Source organism: Carcharodon carcharias, chromosome X (genome assembly GCF_017639515.1).
Source record: "Carcharodon carcharias isolate sCarCar2 chromosome X, sCarCar2.pri, whole genome shotgun sequence".
Lineage (NCBI taxonomy): Eukaryota > Metazoa > Chordata > Chondrichthyes > Lamniformes > Lamnidae > Carcharodon > Carcharodon carcharias.
The window spans coordinates 7,237,376-7,253,874 of NC_054507.1; the positions used below are offsets into that span (position 1 = coordinate 7,237,376).

Genomic DNA, 16,499 nt, shown 5'->3' on the forward strand with positions numbered 1-16,499 from the left:
GTCCACCAGTCATGAAAGGTCTCAAGTATGCCAGCCGACACCACATGCTCCCTCTCTAGGGACATCTGGCCGTGAATGTAGCTGCGGAAGAGAGGCAGACAGTCGGGTCGAATGACCACCCCTCGACTGCCTGCTGCCTGGACCCATTGATGGCCAGCTTGGCAGGGTCTCTTTATACTCTTGAGTACAACAAATCAACAGAAAGAACAAATTAACAAAAGAGTCTCTAAATATGTGCTCAAGTAATAATCCAATCAACCAATAATTCTGATCTTGTTTGCTCCACCTGTATATACTTAACCTTAACTTGAACAATTCACATCAAGGATTTGGCCAGATTGGCCCCGCACACTGGATCTCAGGGTGGTGGCAGAGGAAGGGAAAGCCCCCTTTTCCATCTCTGGCTTTGGCACCAAGCGTACAGGAAGTGGGGATGGAGCTTTCCTGAGTCACCATGTTACCCAGTGCCTGAGGTGGAGCTGATGCTGCCCACTGGAGGAACCCCCAGAGGAGCTTGGGGTTGGGGTGGAGACTGAGGTAGGGCCAGCTAGGCACCCTGAGGGACCTGCAACTCATCTGGTCCCGAGGCGTGTTCGTGAGGTCATGGATCCGGTTCCTTCAGGACCTGGACCGGGGCTCCCCATTCTTCTACTCACTGGAAAAAAGACAGGGGGTCCGTAAGCTGCTCCTTGGACTGCTGGCCGATGACAGATCCCTGGCCTTGGATCTGGAGAGCCTCAGGGATCAGGCCCAAGCCTATTTCAGTGCCCTCTGTTCACTCCTGATCTGTTCAGTGAGGATGCTCGCAGAATTTTCTGGAAGGCCCTGCCAAAGGTCAGCCCAGAGGGTGCCGAGCAGCTCGATGCTCCGTTTAGCCAGGTGGAGCTGGCCAGTGCCCTCAACCGGCTCTTGAGGGGCAAGTCCCTGGGGCTGACCATACAGCTACTCAGGGCCGACTACACACAGGTCATGGGGGAGAGTCTGGCAACCAGGGAACTGCCCCTCTCCTGGTGCAGGGCTGTCACTATCCTGCTGCCTAAGAGGGGCAATCTCTGCCTGCTTAAGAACTGGTGCCCAGTCTCCCTCCTCAGGATGGACTTCAAGGTCTTTACCAGGGCCTTATCTTCTCACCTCGGCTCTATGTTGGACCACAGGATCTACCCTGACCAGTTCTACACAGTCCCAGCTGAACCATTCACAATAACATCCATTTGATTTGGGACTTGGTGCACTATTCCCAGAGGGCTGGTCTGTCAGTCACCTTCCTCTCCCTGGATCAGGAAAAGGTGTTCGACAGGATGGATCACGAGGGTTTATTCAGAATTCTGCGAGCATTCAGGTTCAGGATGATTTCACTGCCCGGTTCTGACTTCTGTATGTTGCCGCAGAGTGTCTGATTAAGGTTAACAGGTCCTTGACAACACCCCTTCACTTTGGGTGGGGAGTGCGTAAGGTGTGCCCCATCCCTGGCCAGTTATATGCCACCTGCATGGGGCCTTTCCTGTGCCTCTTATGGAGGACATTATTGGGACTTGCTCTCTGTGGACTGGGTGTAGAGGTCGTCCCCTTGGCTTATGCCAATGACTTTCTCCTCATGGTCACAGATCCTGTTGACGTGTGTAGATTGTGCGAGTGTCAGTATGTCTACTCCAGCATGTCCTCCTTCAGGATCAATTGGGAGAAATGTTCTGAACTCCTGTTGGGTCAGTGGTGGTTGGACTCCTCGTCGGAGGAGCTCAGGCCTTTTGGCTGGAGCGCTGCCCACCTCCTCTATCTGGGAGTCTATCTTAGGTCTGCCAAGGAACTCTGGCAAGCAAACTGGTAAGAGCTGGAAGCCAAGGTCACCACTCATCTAGGGAGCTGGACAGGACTGCTTCGAATGCTGTCCTACAGGACATAAACCAATTGGGGGCTGGTATGCTGTGGCACCAGTTGGTCACATTGATCCATCCCTGAGTTTGTCACCAAGATACTGAAGAATCTAGTTGATTTCTTCTGGGACAAAAGGGCGCATTGGGTTTCTGCCACAGTGCTGAGTCTCCCACCGAGAGGGGGCAGTTAGGCGCTGGTGTGCCTTCACACCCAGGCAGTGACTTCCTGCCTTCAGACCCTGCAGAGATACCTGAACATCGAGCCTCCTTCTCGATGGTGTGCGCTGGTGACATATTTCATCCACCGGCTGCACAGTCTCAATTATGAACGTAGCTCCTGCTAGCTCTAGTGCACAGATCTTTAGCCTACAGTTAGGATCTTCTCAGGACCCATGGCCTTCACTGTGTCAAGTGCAGTTAGCTGCTCCTTAGTGTTACGTAGAGTGAGACAAATTGGCTGGACACCGACATCTATGATGAAGGACACCTCGGAGAGAGGCCAAGATAGATCATTCATTTGTGAGCATTCCAGCCCTGTCTTGTGCAGTTACAGGTTCAACTCTGCCAAAGTCCAGATTGGGAATGTTCAGAGCTTCTGACTCCCTGTTTGTGCCAGATTGTCCCTGAGTTGTGAGTAGATATGGCATGCTACTCCAGTGGGACCCTTAGCCCTATCTACATCCTGTTGATATCTCATCCTAAGACCTGGCTGATTCTGTTCCTGGTGCACCCTTCAACAATCCCACTGCATGGTTGATATGGAGTGCCAGGATGTACTGGGCCTTGATTGTGGTGGGAGACAATTATAATGCTGGCAGCCCACAGTACCTCAAGGACGCCAGAATGCCCAGGTTTGTCTGCTAGATTTTTCCTCAGTCATCTAGCACAGTCGTAGTGCCAGTCCACAATGATGTCTTCACAGTGGAGGCGAGACTTTGCCTTCATAAAGAATATTAATGTAATTCTGGGTGGACATGTTAGTGATGGTTAGGTCAAGTAGGTTTACTTCCTCATATTGGTGCCTTTACCAGTTGACACCACACCCAATCTGGCAGCTATGTCTTTCAGGATGGCCAAGATAGTCAATGTTGGCATTACTGAGCCACCGTCATTTTACACTGGCGGGAAACTGACTTTTCAGCTCCCACCACATTGGCGCCCCTGCCCATCATTAAACCCACCGCAGGGTGGGGATGACGATGGACGACTGGAAAATACATTCTTATGTATATTATGAACTCAGTTTTACTTTTTACTTCCCCCAAGAATTCCTTTCCATATTACAACAATCTTGAAGGTGCATTCACTTCTCAGGTGACCAACCCAGAAGTATGTCATAGCTCTTCAGAATTCACTTTAATTCTCCTTAGTGTTCCAGCTATCCTCTGAGGTAAGATTATATGTGGGTCCTTTCATTAGCTTTTATCGTTAAGTGACTCTCCACCTTTTCTGTACGGACCTCATGACTGTGGATGCCTCAGCTCCTTGTTCCAATTGCCAGCAGATACCCAACTGCCTTCCCACAGCTTTCCAAGATAACTCTTGCTGACTACTTTCTGCCACAAGGCTCTGTGAGGACCACTGTAGATTTCTTTTACTAGCTGCAAGCTAGAGCAAATCTTCCAGCTGCTTCTCCCTCACAAAATCCAAACTGAGATTGAGCCTCACCCGCATTCCATGTGGCAATGACGAAGTTAGTATTTTCTCTGCTAAAAGGACAGGCCAAACTGACTATCATTTCCTGTAGGAACTCTCAATCCTGTGAAATGCAGTCTACACCACAGGAAAGCTGCAATTGCCTGTCTGTGTCCCAAACTGAACTGCTTGCTTCTGTCAGCAAACACGCAGATAAATTAAACAAAAGAACCTTCCACCCCCACAGCCCATCTTTATGACAATGTGGCATGCTTTGGGATGGTCTCAAACAGAAACGTAAACAAATAGGTTTACCTTCAACACAAGTCTTTGATATTGTAACTCATGAATAATTTATATTGCTAATGGAGTTCACAGCCTCTTCTTCCAGAATTGAATGAAGGAACTTTCTTCTTTACAACCTGGTTTTACCTTCTCTTGATCTGAGAACTACAGACATAACTTTAGCCCTTTATTGAAGTAAGTGTAGACCTTCTGGCTCCATTACAAGCCCAGTGATGGGTCATGCATTTTTTGACTTTTACTCTTCTTCACTTCTACCTCTGACCTTGCAGGATAAACAAAGGTTGGTTTTTAATTGTAATTCAATCCAAGCTTGTTTAAAGTGCATTCACTTGAGATGCTCACCAATTTATTAACCAGATGCCCCATTTATCTACAGTTAAAACTTTAATCCCTAAAACTAAAAGTTATATTCTAAAACATGAATTTTCATGACCACAGGTCCTCCTGAAGCATCTTACAGCCAATTAAATGTGGCAGCCAATTTGCACACAGCAAACTCCCATAAACAGCAATGAGATAATGACCAGGTAATCTGTTTTTTGTGAGGTTGATTGAGAGATAAATATTGACCAAGATACCAGGAAGAACTCCCCTGTTCTCTTACATCTACCTGAGGGGGCAGACAGGGTTTCAGTTCAGTGTTTCATCAAAGACACTGCTGCACAGCCCTCAGTACTGCACTGAGTGTCAGCTTTCAGTTTAATCCTGGTGTGGGACTTGAACACACAATCCTCTGACTCAGGCACAATAGTGCTACTCAAAGAGCCACAGCTGACACCGTATCAACAAGAATCGCAGGCAGACCTGACCAGATCAGGGTAGCAGATTCTCTTCCAGGAATGTTAGTCAACCAGTTGGGTTTTTACAACAATTCTGCAGTTTGCATGGTCATTCTTTCTGGTGTCAGCCACAAATCACCAGATTTAATGAAAACAGAATTACCTGGAAAAACTCAGCAGGTCTGGCAGCATCGGCAGAGAAGAGCAAAGTTGACGTTTCGACTCAAAACGTCAACTCTTTTCTTCTCTGCCGATGCTGCCAGACCTGCTGAGTTTTTCCAGGTAATTCTGTTTTTGTTTTGGATTTCCAGCATCCACAGTCTTTTGTTTTTAACCAGATTTAATGAGTTGATTTTTCAGAACTTGCTATAGGGGGATTTGAACTCACCACCTTTGGGTTGTTTGTTTAGTGCCATAACCACTACACTACCATACTCTCCACAGCAACTACAAAAACACCTATCTAATCCATTGACTATGGAATCTCCTATTACTCTGTACACTCCATTCCATCCCGTTTGGCAAGCATTTGTTCCACTGTGTGAAGGTTTTTCTGACAATTGTCCAATTCTGCCCTTTTGCAATTGTTATGGAATATATATAAATGTCAACTCTGCACTCCGTGATCTGTACGCTAGCACCGTTCCCTCTTTCCTACCCCAGTGCATGGTAACCCACTTCCCTTCCTTACTAACTCTGTCTTGTACGTGAGCACCCTCTAGAATGTAAACTTAAGGAACTTTCCAGCCTGCAAAATGTGACAGTAATGCCAACTGATCATGTGCCGGAACCTTGAGCAAAAGCGGCCAGACGTTCCTCGTATGCGCAGTCAAGCCGGGCACATGAAGCATCCTGAACCTCCCACATAACCCATTTATACTACGTTTTATTAGGCCCTCAGGATATCCCAAGTTGCTTCATAGCCAATGTATTCTGTTTGAAATGCAGGCACTATTGTAATGTGGGCAAACAGGGCAACCAGTTTGCGCAAAGCAATGTCCCAAGCAGCAAAAGAAAGAACGGCCACTTAATTGCTTTTGGTGGTGTTGGTTGAGGGAGAAACATTGGTCAAGGCATGTTGAGAACACTCTGCTCTTCCTCCAGTAGTACCATGGGATCCTAAATATCCACCTGTACAAGCAGACAGGATCGTTTAGTGTCTCATTCAAAAGACAGCACCACCGACAGTGCACCCTCACCTCAGTACTGACATGTCAGCCTAGATTTTGAGCTCAAGTCCTGGAGTGGGGCTTGAATCCACAACCTACTGACTCTAAGTGACAGTGCTACCACTGAGCTAAGCTGAATTGATACATTTGCCACTGCTTTTGGCCATTTGCTCGATTGTCTACTGAGTACCTTATATGTACATTTTTCTATTTTTGTGATTCATTTACACTTAGTCACTGGAGATATCTGACTGGTCACTGGAGATATCTGATTGCCTGTTGGGGAGGTGGGGGGAGGTTGGAGGTCATGTTATAAAACCTCCAGGAACAAATCAAGCCAGAGTAGGCAACTCTAGATAGTGGTGCACACTGAGAGGAGGGAGGTGAGGAATATAACAAAGGCCAACTAGAATAGCACGATGGGCAAAGGGAGGGGGTCCAAGTAATTGGTTGGTTGGTTGGTTCTGGATGGTACATTTTCAAACCTATGTGAAAGGAGCTGTTTTTTGATTGGTTCAAGTATCAGTATTGTTAATTTAGGTAGGGATAATACGAGCCAACCATACAAATGTAACAAACATTTAAGGTGTGATACAGTTACAGACATTAGATACAGAACTTTTAACTGTACAGATTCTTTTTTGAATTAGATTTAAATATTAAATGTATCTGCTATTCTGTGTTGCCACTAACCTGTTGCTCATTTTGACCCACAGATGTAAAATTCAGCCTAAGGCTGTCTGGCTTCCCAAGGATTTGGTCTGATCACAGCACTGGAGTGACCAGTTGAACTTTGACGCCTTTTCTAAACTAATATTAGGGTGACTGGAGCAGCGAAGAGAACTCGTCAGCAGTTCAAGGGAGCAAGCGCATGGCATTTATGTTGCTGGGGCAGGGGGGGTAAACAATGAGTCATGTCAGCTACTTTCATGATATGAAGAAGTTATCACTATGACAATAAAACAACATTTACATTTCAGATAAATCATCACTTATGGAACTAAATTCGTAAGACATTTCAAAACATTTGTAGAGGGTTAACACACGACTATGCTGTTTTACAGTGGGCTATGCATAATCCAACTGCTCAACCTGCACCCTATTATGTACACGTTTCTAATGGCAATTCTCAATGCCATCTGGACTGTCATTTTCACTCAGTAGAATGATAAATCAAAGCCATGCAGTCACAATATAACATGGTTTCGCTGTATCTCTCTGCTGGCCACAATAAGCTTTAGATCTCACTTTTCCATTTTTCAATTAAATATTTGAAAAGGTACGTCTGCTGGAAAAATCTCCAGTTATCAGACTCCACGTGTCACACACAGGACTGCAACATAATTAGAACGTTTCAATAATGTCTGTGTGAAATGAAGAACAACAAAAGGCTGCATCAGAAACAGGGGAACAATCAGTCACAGCAAGAGTTCTGTGCCTTTCACAAACACAATGCTCAGCAATCTTACTCATTAGGACTATCGCTAGTGTGAAACAATTTTCCCTGGATACTTTGTGTGTTTCAGTGGGAAAATGTTCCCCATCCTGGAAATAGTTTCATTTCAAGATCACTGGTAAACCCAAATTCAGCTGAATCAGGACAAAACACAACTCAGAACTATAACTCCAACAACAAATCTTCTGATGTTGAAAACCAAAAGCTAAAATGTAATCAGTCATTCATCTTACAAGCACAAAACAAAATTATTTGACTGACCAGCTGAGGCTATATATAGGACGGAAAAAATGGAGAACCACAAAACTCACCTTCTTCAGTACTGCCGGGAATAGGGTAAACAACATGCGAAGCATTTGACTTGTCCTCGGTAACAGTACCCTGTTAAAAAGCACTTAAATCATTAACATACAGAAAAAGAGATACTGACATGGTTTAATAAACAGAACACTTGGGCACAGCGAAGGCAAAATCTCTCTCCAGTGAAATAAGGCCATACAGGCAAAGACAGCACATTACTACTTGAACAGGCAGCACAATGGAATGGTAGGATAAAAGTTTATACCCAGGATTTTGGCTTGTGCATGCCATCGTCAGGGTGATGAGCTGACCTAAAGCATGGCCCATTATCACCAGAAGGAAAGAGCAATCAGACGGGGTTCACCCTGGAGAACTAACGGGTTTAGGCATCTCTTAGACTTTTCACTGCCAGGGTATGACTCTGACAACATTACTGCCACCAGCAAGATGGAGCCTTTCCAATCTCCACCAGATTCCATAAATAAACAAATATCTCACCGATATCGCTGTTCCTTTATCATTGCTGACTCAATATCCTGGAATTTCCTGGTGGTGGCTCAAAGGAGGCCCATCATCATTACCACCTCCAACTAAGGGCAACTGCAAGCAGGCAGTAAATGCTAGTGTTGCCAAATGAGGTGAGGACAAATTTAAAAAACTTCCACCCGATTGTGTAAACCTGCAACCTTCTGATGCCTTTCTTTTTTTCAGATACTATGAATTTCAGTACCACATTCCTGATGGTGAGGCTCATGGAAAGCCTGTCTGGATTGGACTAAGAAATAATAAAGGATTTGTTACTGTATTAAACTTGGTGTACGAGACAGGTTTCTTGTTAGAAACAGCGAACTTTATTTACAGGTGAAGCTACATGCTTGAACAAGGTCCATGACTAGAAAAGCTCCACCTTTAAGATTACCCATGCTTAGGGCTGATTTGTCTGTACAGTCACGTGATCCTCAAAATGGTGTGAAAGGTTTTACTTACAATCACTACAGTTACCATATTGGGGATACATCACAGGCCACTGAATAGTGGGGAAGAGATCAATGGTGAGATTTGGAGGCAACCTAGACGTTTTCAATAGGAGTAGACTTATAATAACGGAGGGCTTTAATTATACTGAAATAGGCTGGGATAAGGCAAATGGGAGAGGGGCCTTTGAAGCATCTATTCTGTTTGGTTAATCAGTATCATTTCCAACAAGAAAGGATGCAGTGTGTGATGGGACTAAATAATGTAGCAGGGCAAGTAAGTAAGCTAAAGTAGCAAAACCTAATGGGGTCACATTGTAAATAGTTGAAGAGGAGTTCAAAATGATCTGAGAAAATACTTACCGTTGAAATACTAAGAATGTATGTGCCCAGTTGCAATTAGTAATGGGGGCTATTATTTTATAATATGGAAGTAGCGGGATAGCTAGTGTTTATTCTGCAAATACTGAGCTTGAAGACTTGTGCTGCCAGGCAAATTCTGACACAAGTATCACCAAACAAACACAACCTTACCTGGTGCCTCTTAATGATGTCTTTCAGTTTACTCAGCAACTTGGGCTCAATATCTGAGTTTAGGTAGATGTTGGGTCGAGACAAACAGTTGTTCTGCAAAGAATAGAACATTGTTTGAAAATTATTTTGAGAAAGGAGCCATACACGTACAGTTCACTTCATACAGAAGGTAAATCCGACTTTACCCAATATTCAGTTCTACCTGAACTAGTGTCTTTTCGATTGTCATGAACATTTCCACATTGCGGTCCATGCGGGAAGGGTTCTGGAAATCAAAACGCCGCCTAAAAACAAAATGAAAGTTTAATTGAGTCAAACTAACAATGGATGCCACGAGTATGCTTGGAGAACAAATCTGTCTGTTAATGTTGCAAATGCTGTGACAACTGAGTGCATGCTCTAGATGATGCCAACTGCGGAAAGGTTAGGGCACATAGGTAAGAACCAGCAGTTTAATTTATTGATTTTGTTTTTCTAAAAGAGTCTATAAGAACCAGTTGCCATCTGTGGTGGGAGAGGCTGTGTGGAAGGGAAAAGTAGCCTGCCTTACGTTATACTGAGTTTTGTGAATAAATCTATTTTGAAGGCAGACTGGCTCCAGCCTCTTCCTTCACCAGAAATCTATTCAGTGATGGAACACACTATGGCATCACTGCCAATACAGTATAATCTGGTGCAAGCTTGAGATGGCCAGCTACAGGTTAATGGTTATGGTAGGTTCCTACGAGTGAGTCAGCTGTTACACCGTGAGGTGCAGAAAGGAATGTGATGAAACTGGGGCAAAAAACAATTCGAAACAGAGGGGGAAAAATATCTTAAAAAACACATGACAAGCCTGATTTTAAAAAATGCAGCCTGTTGTACATGCTTTCACTCATTAAGGTGACAGATGTTAATGCTGGGAATAGAACACTTTCCATTTCAGCAGCCAAGTGTCAGCAACAAACGAAGGATAACGTACCTGCCCAAGGAGCAAGAGAGAGTAAAGCTTCCTTTATACCAGGGATGGGCAAACTTATCAGCTGGAGGACCACATCTGGGTGTGGAAATTGTATGGAGGGCTGGCCATAAACGTTCAAGTAATGAACAATTATAATAGATAAATTTTGGTAGAAATAAATATAAAACCTTTATTGTTACGACGATTATACCATCGTAATGATGCATTATATACAATAACGAAACTAAACGTACCCTCTTTTTCATGGCCTCTTGGCTTAATGTCAATAATGCAGTTGGTCACCCCTCTTTACAAAGGCATCAAAGTCCAGTGTCACTCACTCTCTCCACAGATGCTGCTCAACTGCTGAGTGCTTCCAGCATTTTCTGTTTTTATTTCAGATTTCCAGCATCTGCAATGTTTTGTTTTTGTCTTGCCAATGTAAATGTTGCTTCACTGCGATCTACAATATGGTGTTGCAAGATTCACCAGGGGAAAAACACGTGAAAAAAAAGAAAATGCGGAGATACCAAAAGGCATCTCAGAGGTGATCAGTACATCTTGTGGGTAGTACAGTGATCCACCTCGTCTCTCTACCTCTCATTCCCTGAGCTGGGATTTAATAACCTCACCGCACATTTTGAAAGAAATGCTACCAAGTTCGTCTGCAATCTGTTCCAGATCTGTTAGGGATGTTCCTCGTTTTCAATTTTCGCAAAACACAAAACCCTGACCTAAAACCACACACGCCTCACTTTCAATTCCATTCATCATCCTTCTAAAAATCTCAAAAACCTCTGGCAGGAACAGAAGATACTTTCTCAACTCTTAATTTTCACATGAAACAGGCTAGTCATGGAGATGCCCATCTCAAAACGTCAAAGCGAGGTTGCTTGTACAGAACTTCAGTTATACACACCTTAGGGCTTGTGCAGGTGGCAGCATTTATGCTTCGATATTTCAATCCCTTATCCACCAGCGGAATTGTAGATCTAAGATTTTGCTGGGTCCACAGATCTGCTACCCTCTGGTTCTTTTGACAATTACCTTCAATCTGTGTCCTCTTGTTACTGAGCCTTCTACCATCAGAAACAGTTTCTCCTTATCAGTACCCTTCATGCTTTTGAACACCTCTATTAAATCTACCCTTAACTTTCTCTGCTGTAGGGAGAGCAACCCCAGCTCTCCTCATCTCACCACTTAACTGAAGATCCACATCCATGGTACCTTTATAAATGCAGCTATAGGAAGTTACAATGTAAAAAATTGACAGGACATACACCAACATACATGATTTTTTAATAGATTATAGATATCTAACCATTCTAGTGAGTGAAGGCACTCTGCAATGTATTACTCTACCAATGCGGGCCTGAAGGTCTCCAGGTTCAAACCCTGGAGTGCCAATTCACATGGCACCAGACCCCAGCAAGAATCAGCCCCTTCAGTGAGGGAATGAAAAAAATAGGGAAACAAAACTATATAAATGAGTTGACTTTTCATAAAGAGGATTAAAACCCAAGTGTAAAATAAATAGAAGTTTTGAAATTATATTGTACCTAACTTACAAAACCAAAAAACAAATCACAACTGCAGTAATCTGATGAGTAACCTCAAATGTATACTTACCATATTTTTAAAAATTCATTCATGGGATGTGGGCCTCGCTGGCTGGGCCAGCATTTATTGCCCATCCCTAATTACCCCTTGAGAAGGTGGTGGTAAGCTGCCTTCTTGAACCGCTACAGTCCCTGTGGTATAGGCTACACCCACAGTGCTGTTAGGGAGAGAGTTGCAGGATTTTGACTCAGTGACAGTGAAGGAACAGTGATGTATTTCCAAGTCAGGATGGTGTGTGGCTTGGAGGGGAACTTCCAGCTTGTGGCATTCCCATGTGTCTGCTGCCCTCATCCTTTTAGATGGTAGTGGTTGTGGGTGCTGTTTAAGAAGGCTTGGTGAGTTGCTGCAGTGCATCTTGTAGATGGTATACACAGCTGCTACTGTGTTTTGATGGTGGAGGGAGTGAATGTTTGTGGATGGGGTGCCAACAAGTGGGGTTGCTTTGTCCTGGATGGTGTCGAGCTTCTTGAGTGTTGTGGGAGCTGCACTCATCCAGGCAAGAGGGGAGTATCCCATCACACTCCTGACTTGTGCCTTGTAGATAATGGACAGTCTTGGGGGAATCAGGAGGTGAGTTACTTGCCGCAGGATTCCCAGCCTCTGACCTGCTCTTGTAGCCACAGTATTTACATGGCTGGTCCAGTTCAGTTTCTGGTCAATGGTAACCCCCAGAATGTTGATAGTGGGGGATTCAGTGGTGGTAATGCCATTGAATGTCAAGGGGCGATGGTTAGATTCTGTCTTGTTGGAGATGCTTATTACGTGGCATTTGTGTGGCGCGAATGTTACTTGCCACTTTTGCTGCTCTCATTGCTTTTCCATGCGTGATCACCTAATTCAACAGAGTGTCTGCACGCACTCCCCAAGAAAAGCCTGCCTATGATCAATGGGCAACTCCAACTTACTTGGAAGTAGTTCTGTTGGCCGTGACTTCCTTTAAAGCTCTCCATGGTCTACATTTTACTTCCACAACAGTAGCACACAGTCCAGCTTGATGGAGTACTGCTAGACAGAATACTTTGGTATACTACGGGGGAATTTGTTGAGTGAATAAATTTTAAGGGTTGATGTGTTTCAAATATCTAATCAAGTTTGCATTTAGCATTTAACTTAACTTTAAATATAAATTGTAGTTTCATTCAGTCTTAGTCATTGCTAAACAAATTACCTGCTAGTGGCAGCTACATATTTAGTTAATTAGGTAGCTAGTTGGAACTGGTTCCCTAGCCAGCACGACCTGACTCAGGACTCTGGAATTTCAGCTAGTATAAATACAGGAGGTTTTGCGAACGCACAAAGTAAGCAGGATGAAGTCCACCTCGATGGAGTACCACTAAACAGAGCACTTGCTTAACTCTGGGAATGTGGTGAACGAGGGAATGTGGCACAGGGAGGGAAGAGATGCTGTTCTGGTCTTTTACAGACCAAGGAGTGGTCTGAGAGGGGGAGCGAGAGACAGCAAGATGTGAAAACTGACGTCCATAGGCTTTAACTAGGTAAGCAGGAAGGTGATTCGTTGGTGAGTTTTATGGTTTTGCTTTTTTCTCTAAACTGGGGCAGTAGTTTAAATGAGTACTATGGAGATATAAGTACTGTACTAAATTTATAGTTTAGCTAGTTAAAATACTTCACTACAAATACTCATTGAATGATATTTCTAAACTTGAAATCCTAATCAGTTGAACATACAATAGAGAGTGCAAGGCAGGTGATGTGTTGCAGCTGTAGCACGTGGGGTCTGGTGGCCACCAGTGCGATCCACAGAAACTGTGAGGAAGATATAATAATTTTCATAATGTTATTGGAATTTATTGTAAAGTAGAGTAATAGTGAGGTCTATATGTGTGTGTGTGTGCGCGTGTGTGTCTTAATTGAATCAAAGGCAGCTGGTCTGAAGGCTTTGATGGATCAGAAGATAAGCTAGGTTTGAAAGGTTAAGTAGGTAAACATGGGCGAAGTTTTAGAATGTAAGGTGTAAAGGGAACATTTGCATTTTTAAATACAGCAGACTAACTTGAATTCAAAAGAAGGGGAGTGAAATGTTTCACCTAGCCAGAAGTTAAGAAACAGTGTGTTTATTTTTCCCAAAGATTACCAGCAAAATTGGTACTTTAATGGATTTTTATTATTCGAGAGGCAAAAGTCCAAAGACATAGTAAAACAACGGGAATTTGCAGTCAAAGGGGAAAATATGAATAAAGGAGAGAAGGCTGTGTGTAAGGGTAGGAATTCTAAGATCTAACAAGTGTGAAATGCCTCAAGCTGCTGTCTACAAGGAACTGAAGCTGAGAAAAACTCATTTTGAACTTGACTGCTCAGGGTATTGTGTGTTACTTTGTCTGGGTCTCTTAAAACCTATGTGTCTCACTGTTGCCTTAACGGAGGTGTAACTGGGGTTTAGATTAATTAGGGGACATAGAAGTTATCTTAGTAGTAATTTGAAGATATATGTATGTGCTTAAAATCATTTCTTCTATTAATAAAGGTTTAATTTAGTTTTGTAAGAAACCTCTAAGGCTTGGTGGCCGCCTTTTTACTGAATTCAAAGCCTGCAACTCGAAATAAATACAAATTGCAAAACAGCTGTTGCAGCTGCTTCAAGTTTCCCTCTGGGATTTGGGCAGCTTGGCATTTACCACCTGCCTGCCACAACAGAAATCACATCGGCAGTAAGTGTCTGCAACTCAAGGAACTTTGGCTCAGAGCTGATGAGTTGGAGTCCAATCTTTGGATGCTGTGATACATTAGATGCAGGGGCAAAGTCACCTGGACACTGGCTTCACTCAAAGGGTTGCGAATCTTTGGAATTCTCCACCACAGAAGGTTCTGGATGCTCCATCATTGAATACATTTAAGGCTAGAATAGACAGATTTTTGGTGTCTCTGGGAATCATGGGATATGGGAAGTGGGCAGGAAAGTAGAGTTGAAACCCAAGATCAGCCATGATCATATTGAATGGCGGAGCACGCTCAACAGGCCATGCGGCCTACTCCTGTTTCTATTTCTTGTATTCTCACGACACCTTGTTCCAGGAGGCAGTCACACCCCTTAGGCTGGGTATTTCTCATTTGCTCTGTGGTCAGGGACGGGGGGGCGGGGGAAAGGGAGGAGTGACTGCCTCCTGAGAAGGATCTACCCCCCATAGCTAAGTATGGTAGTTAAGGATGGTATTGATTTGAAAAAAAGGGACATGCAATGCTGCAATGATAAGTGGTAAGTCAGAAAATTGGAAAAAATTTAGAAACCAGCAAAGGATAAAAAAAAGGGGGAGAAATTAGAGTGCGAGAGTAAATGAGCAAGAAATACAGAAACAGACAATACAAGTTTCTGCAGGAATATAAAAAGGAAGAGAGTAGCTAAAGTGAGTGTTGGTCCCTTAAGAGGATGAGACTGGGGAATTAATAATGGAAAATAACGGAATGGCAGAGACTCTGAACAAGTACTTTGTATCTGTCTTCACAGTAGAACACACTAAAAGCATCTCAAGGACAGTAGAAAATTAAGAGGTGAAAGGGAGGGAGTAATTTAAAACAATCACAGTCACTAGAGAAAATGTACCAAGAAAACTAATGGGACTGAAGGCTGCCAAGTTCTCTGAACCTGATGGGCTGCAACCTAGGGTCTTGAAAGAAGTGGCTGCAAAGATAGTGGATGCATTAGTTACACATGAACAAGGAGGAGGAGGCCATTTGGCCCCACAAGCTTGCTCTGCCATTTAATAAGATCATGGCTGATCTGATAGTGACCTCAAATCGGCATCCTGCCTGCCCCCGATAACATATCACCCCCTTGCTTACCAAGAATCTATCCACCTCTGCCTTAAAAATATTCAAAGATTCTGCCTTTTCAGGGAGGGAGTTCCAAAGAATCAGGACTCTCAGAAAAAGTTTTGCCTAATTTCCATTTTAAATGGGCAACCCCTTATTTTTAAACAGTGGCTGTAATCTTCCAAAATTCCCGAGATTCTGGAAAGGTCCCAGCTGATTGGAAAACCATAAATGTAACACCAATATTCAAGAGAGGAGGGAAAAAGAAAGCAGGAAGCTACAGCCAACATACACCATTGGGAAAATGCCAGAATCCACTATTAAGGTAGCAGGACATTTAGAAAATCATTATACAATCAAGCAGAGTCAACATGATTTTATAAAAAGGAAAACATGTTTGACAATGTTTTTAAGATAGTTGCTTGGTAATACAGAACTTGAGTATTGCTGAAAGAAGAGACATGCTGTCGTAGCTTTTCATCCAGCATTCATCAGCACAGATGCAAAAATGCCAAATTTCAAAGGAAGCAACAATTTATATTGCATGAGGAAAGAATTGGTTGGCAAGTTGACTTTGATTCGTCAAGGCATTGCCATGGAAAATGTACCAGGAATCTATTGTCCCCCATGCTTTGGTTTAATTCAAAAAAGGGACAATGCCTGAACATGTTTCGTTTGCCTGCAGAGGACATGTCCCTGCACATGAATATATATAGCTTCTAGCAAGCATAAGTAAGTCACATTGCGAGCTCAACTGATAATCTTAAATTGGCTGTTAGTGTGATTCTTAGCAGAATTGGGGTTGTTCAGCAAGTGCTGTCCAATAGGGCAATCACATCCAAGGTCAGACAATAAGAGTTTTGCAAACGCGGGCTGGTTGAGCAGGGTCAGTACTCTGTCGACTGCGAACATCCAAGCGATGTGCTGTTTGATACGATCTGCCAGTTGTTGAGACGTATGGCCCACGTAACTGACATCGCATCAACACTGAAATTCATAGGGGCACAGTTTCCAAACAAGGGGTTCCCATCTAAGACAGAGATGAGAAGGAATTTCTCCACTCTCACGGCCATTAATCTTTGGAATTTTGTCCTCCAGAGAGCAGTGGAGGCGAGGTCATTGAATATATTCAAGGCTGAGTGAGACA

At 43.6% G+C, this 16,499-nt stretch overlaps 2 protein-coding genes across 4 annotated transcripts in view; one reads left to right on the plus strand and one right to left on the minus strand.

The window, feature by feature from the left end:
* The window catches only part of smarcc2 (SWI/SNF related, matrix associated, actin dependent regulator of chromatin, subfamily c, member 2), a 129,127-nt gene extending 119,824 nt beyond the window's left edge, over nt 1-9,303 (minus strand). For all 3 annotated transcript variants that reach the window (XM_041180193.1, XM_041180192.1, XM_041180191.1), the window contains exons 1-3: nt 9,227-9,303; nt 9,025-9,117; nt 7,528-7,597 (exon numbers count right to left, since the gene is read on the minus strand). In XM_041180193.1, coding sequence (XP_041036127.1) covers nt 7,528-7,597; nt 9,025-9,117; nt 9,227-9,277 — 214 coding nt within the window. In that variant the 5' untranslated portion in view covers nt 9,278-9,303. The remainder of the gene's footprint in view (nt 1-7,527; nt 7,598-9,024; nt 9,118-9,226) is intronic.
* LOC121273201 (insulin-like growth factor-binding protein 5) overlaps nt 1-16,499 on the plus strand; it is a 633,250-nt gene that overhangs the window by 161,384 nt on the left and 455,367 nt on the right. The gene's annotated exons all lie outside the window — the stretch shown is intronic.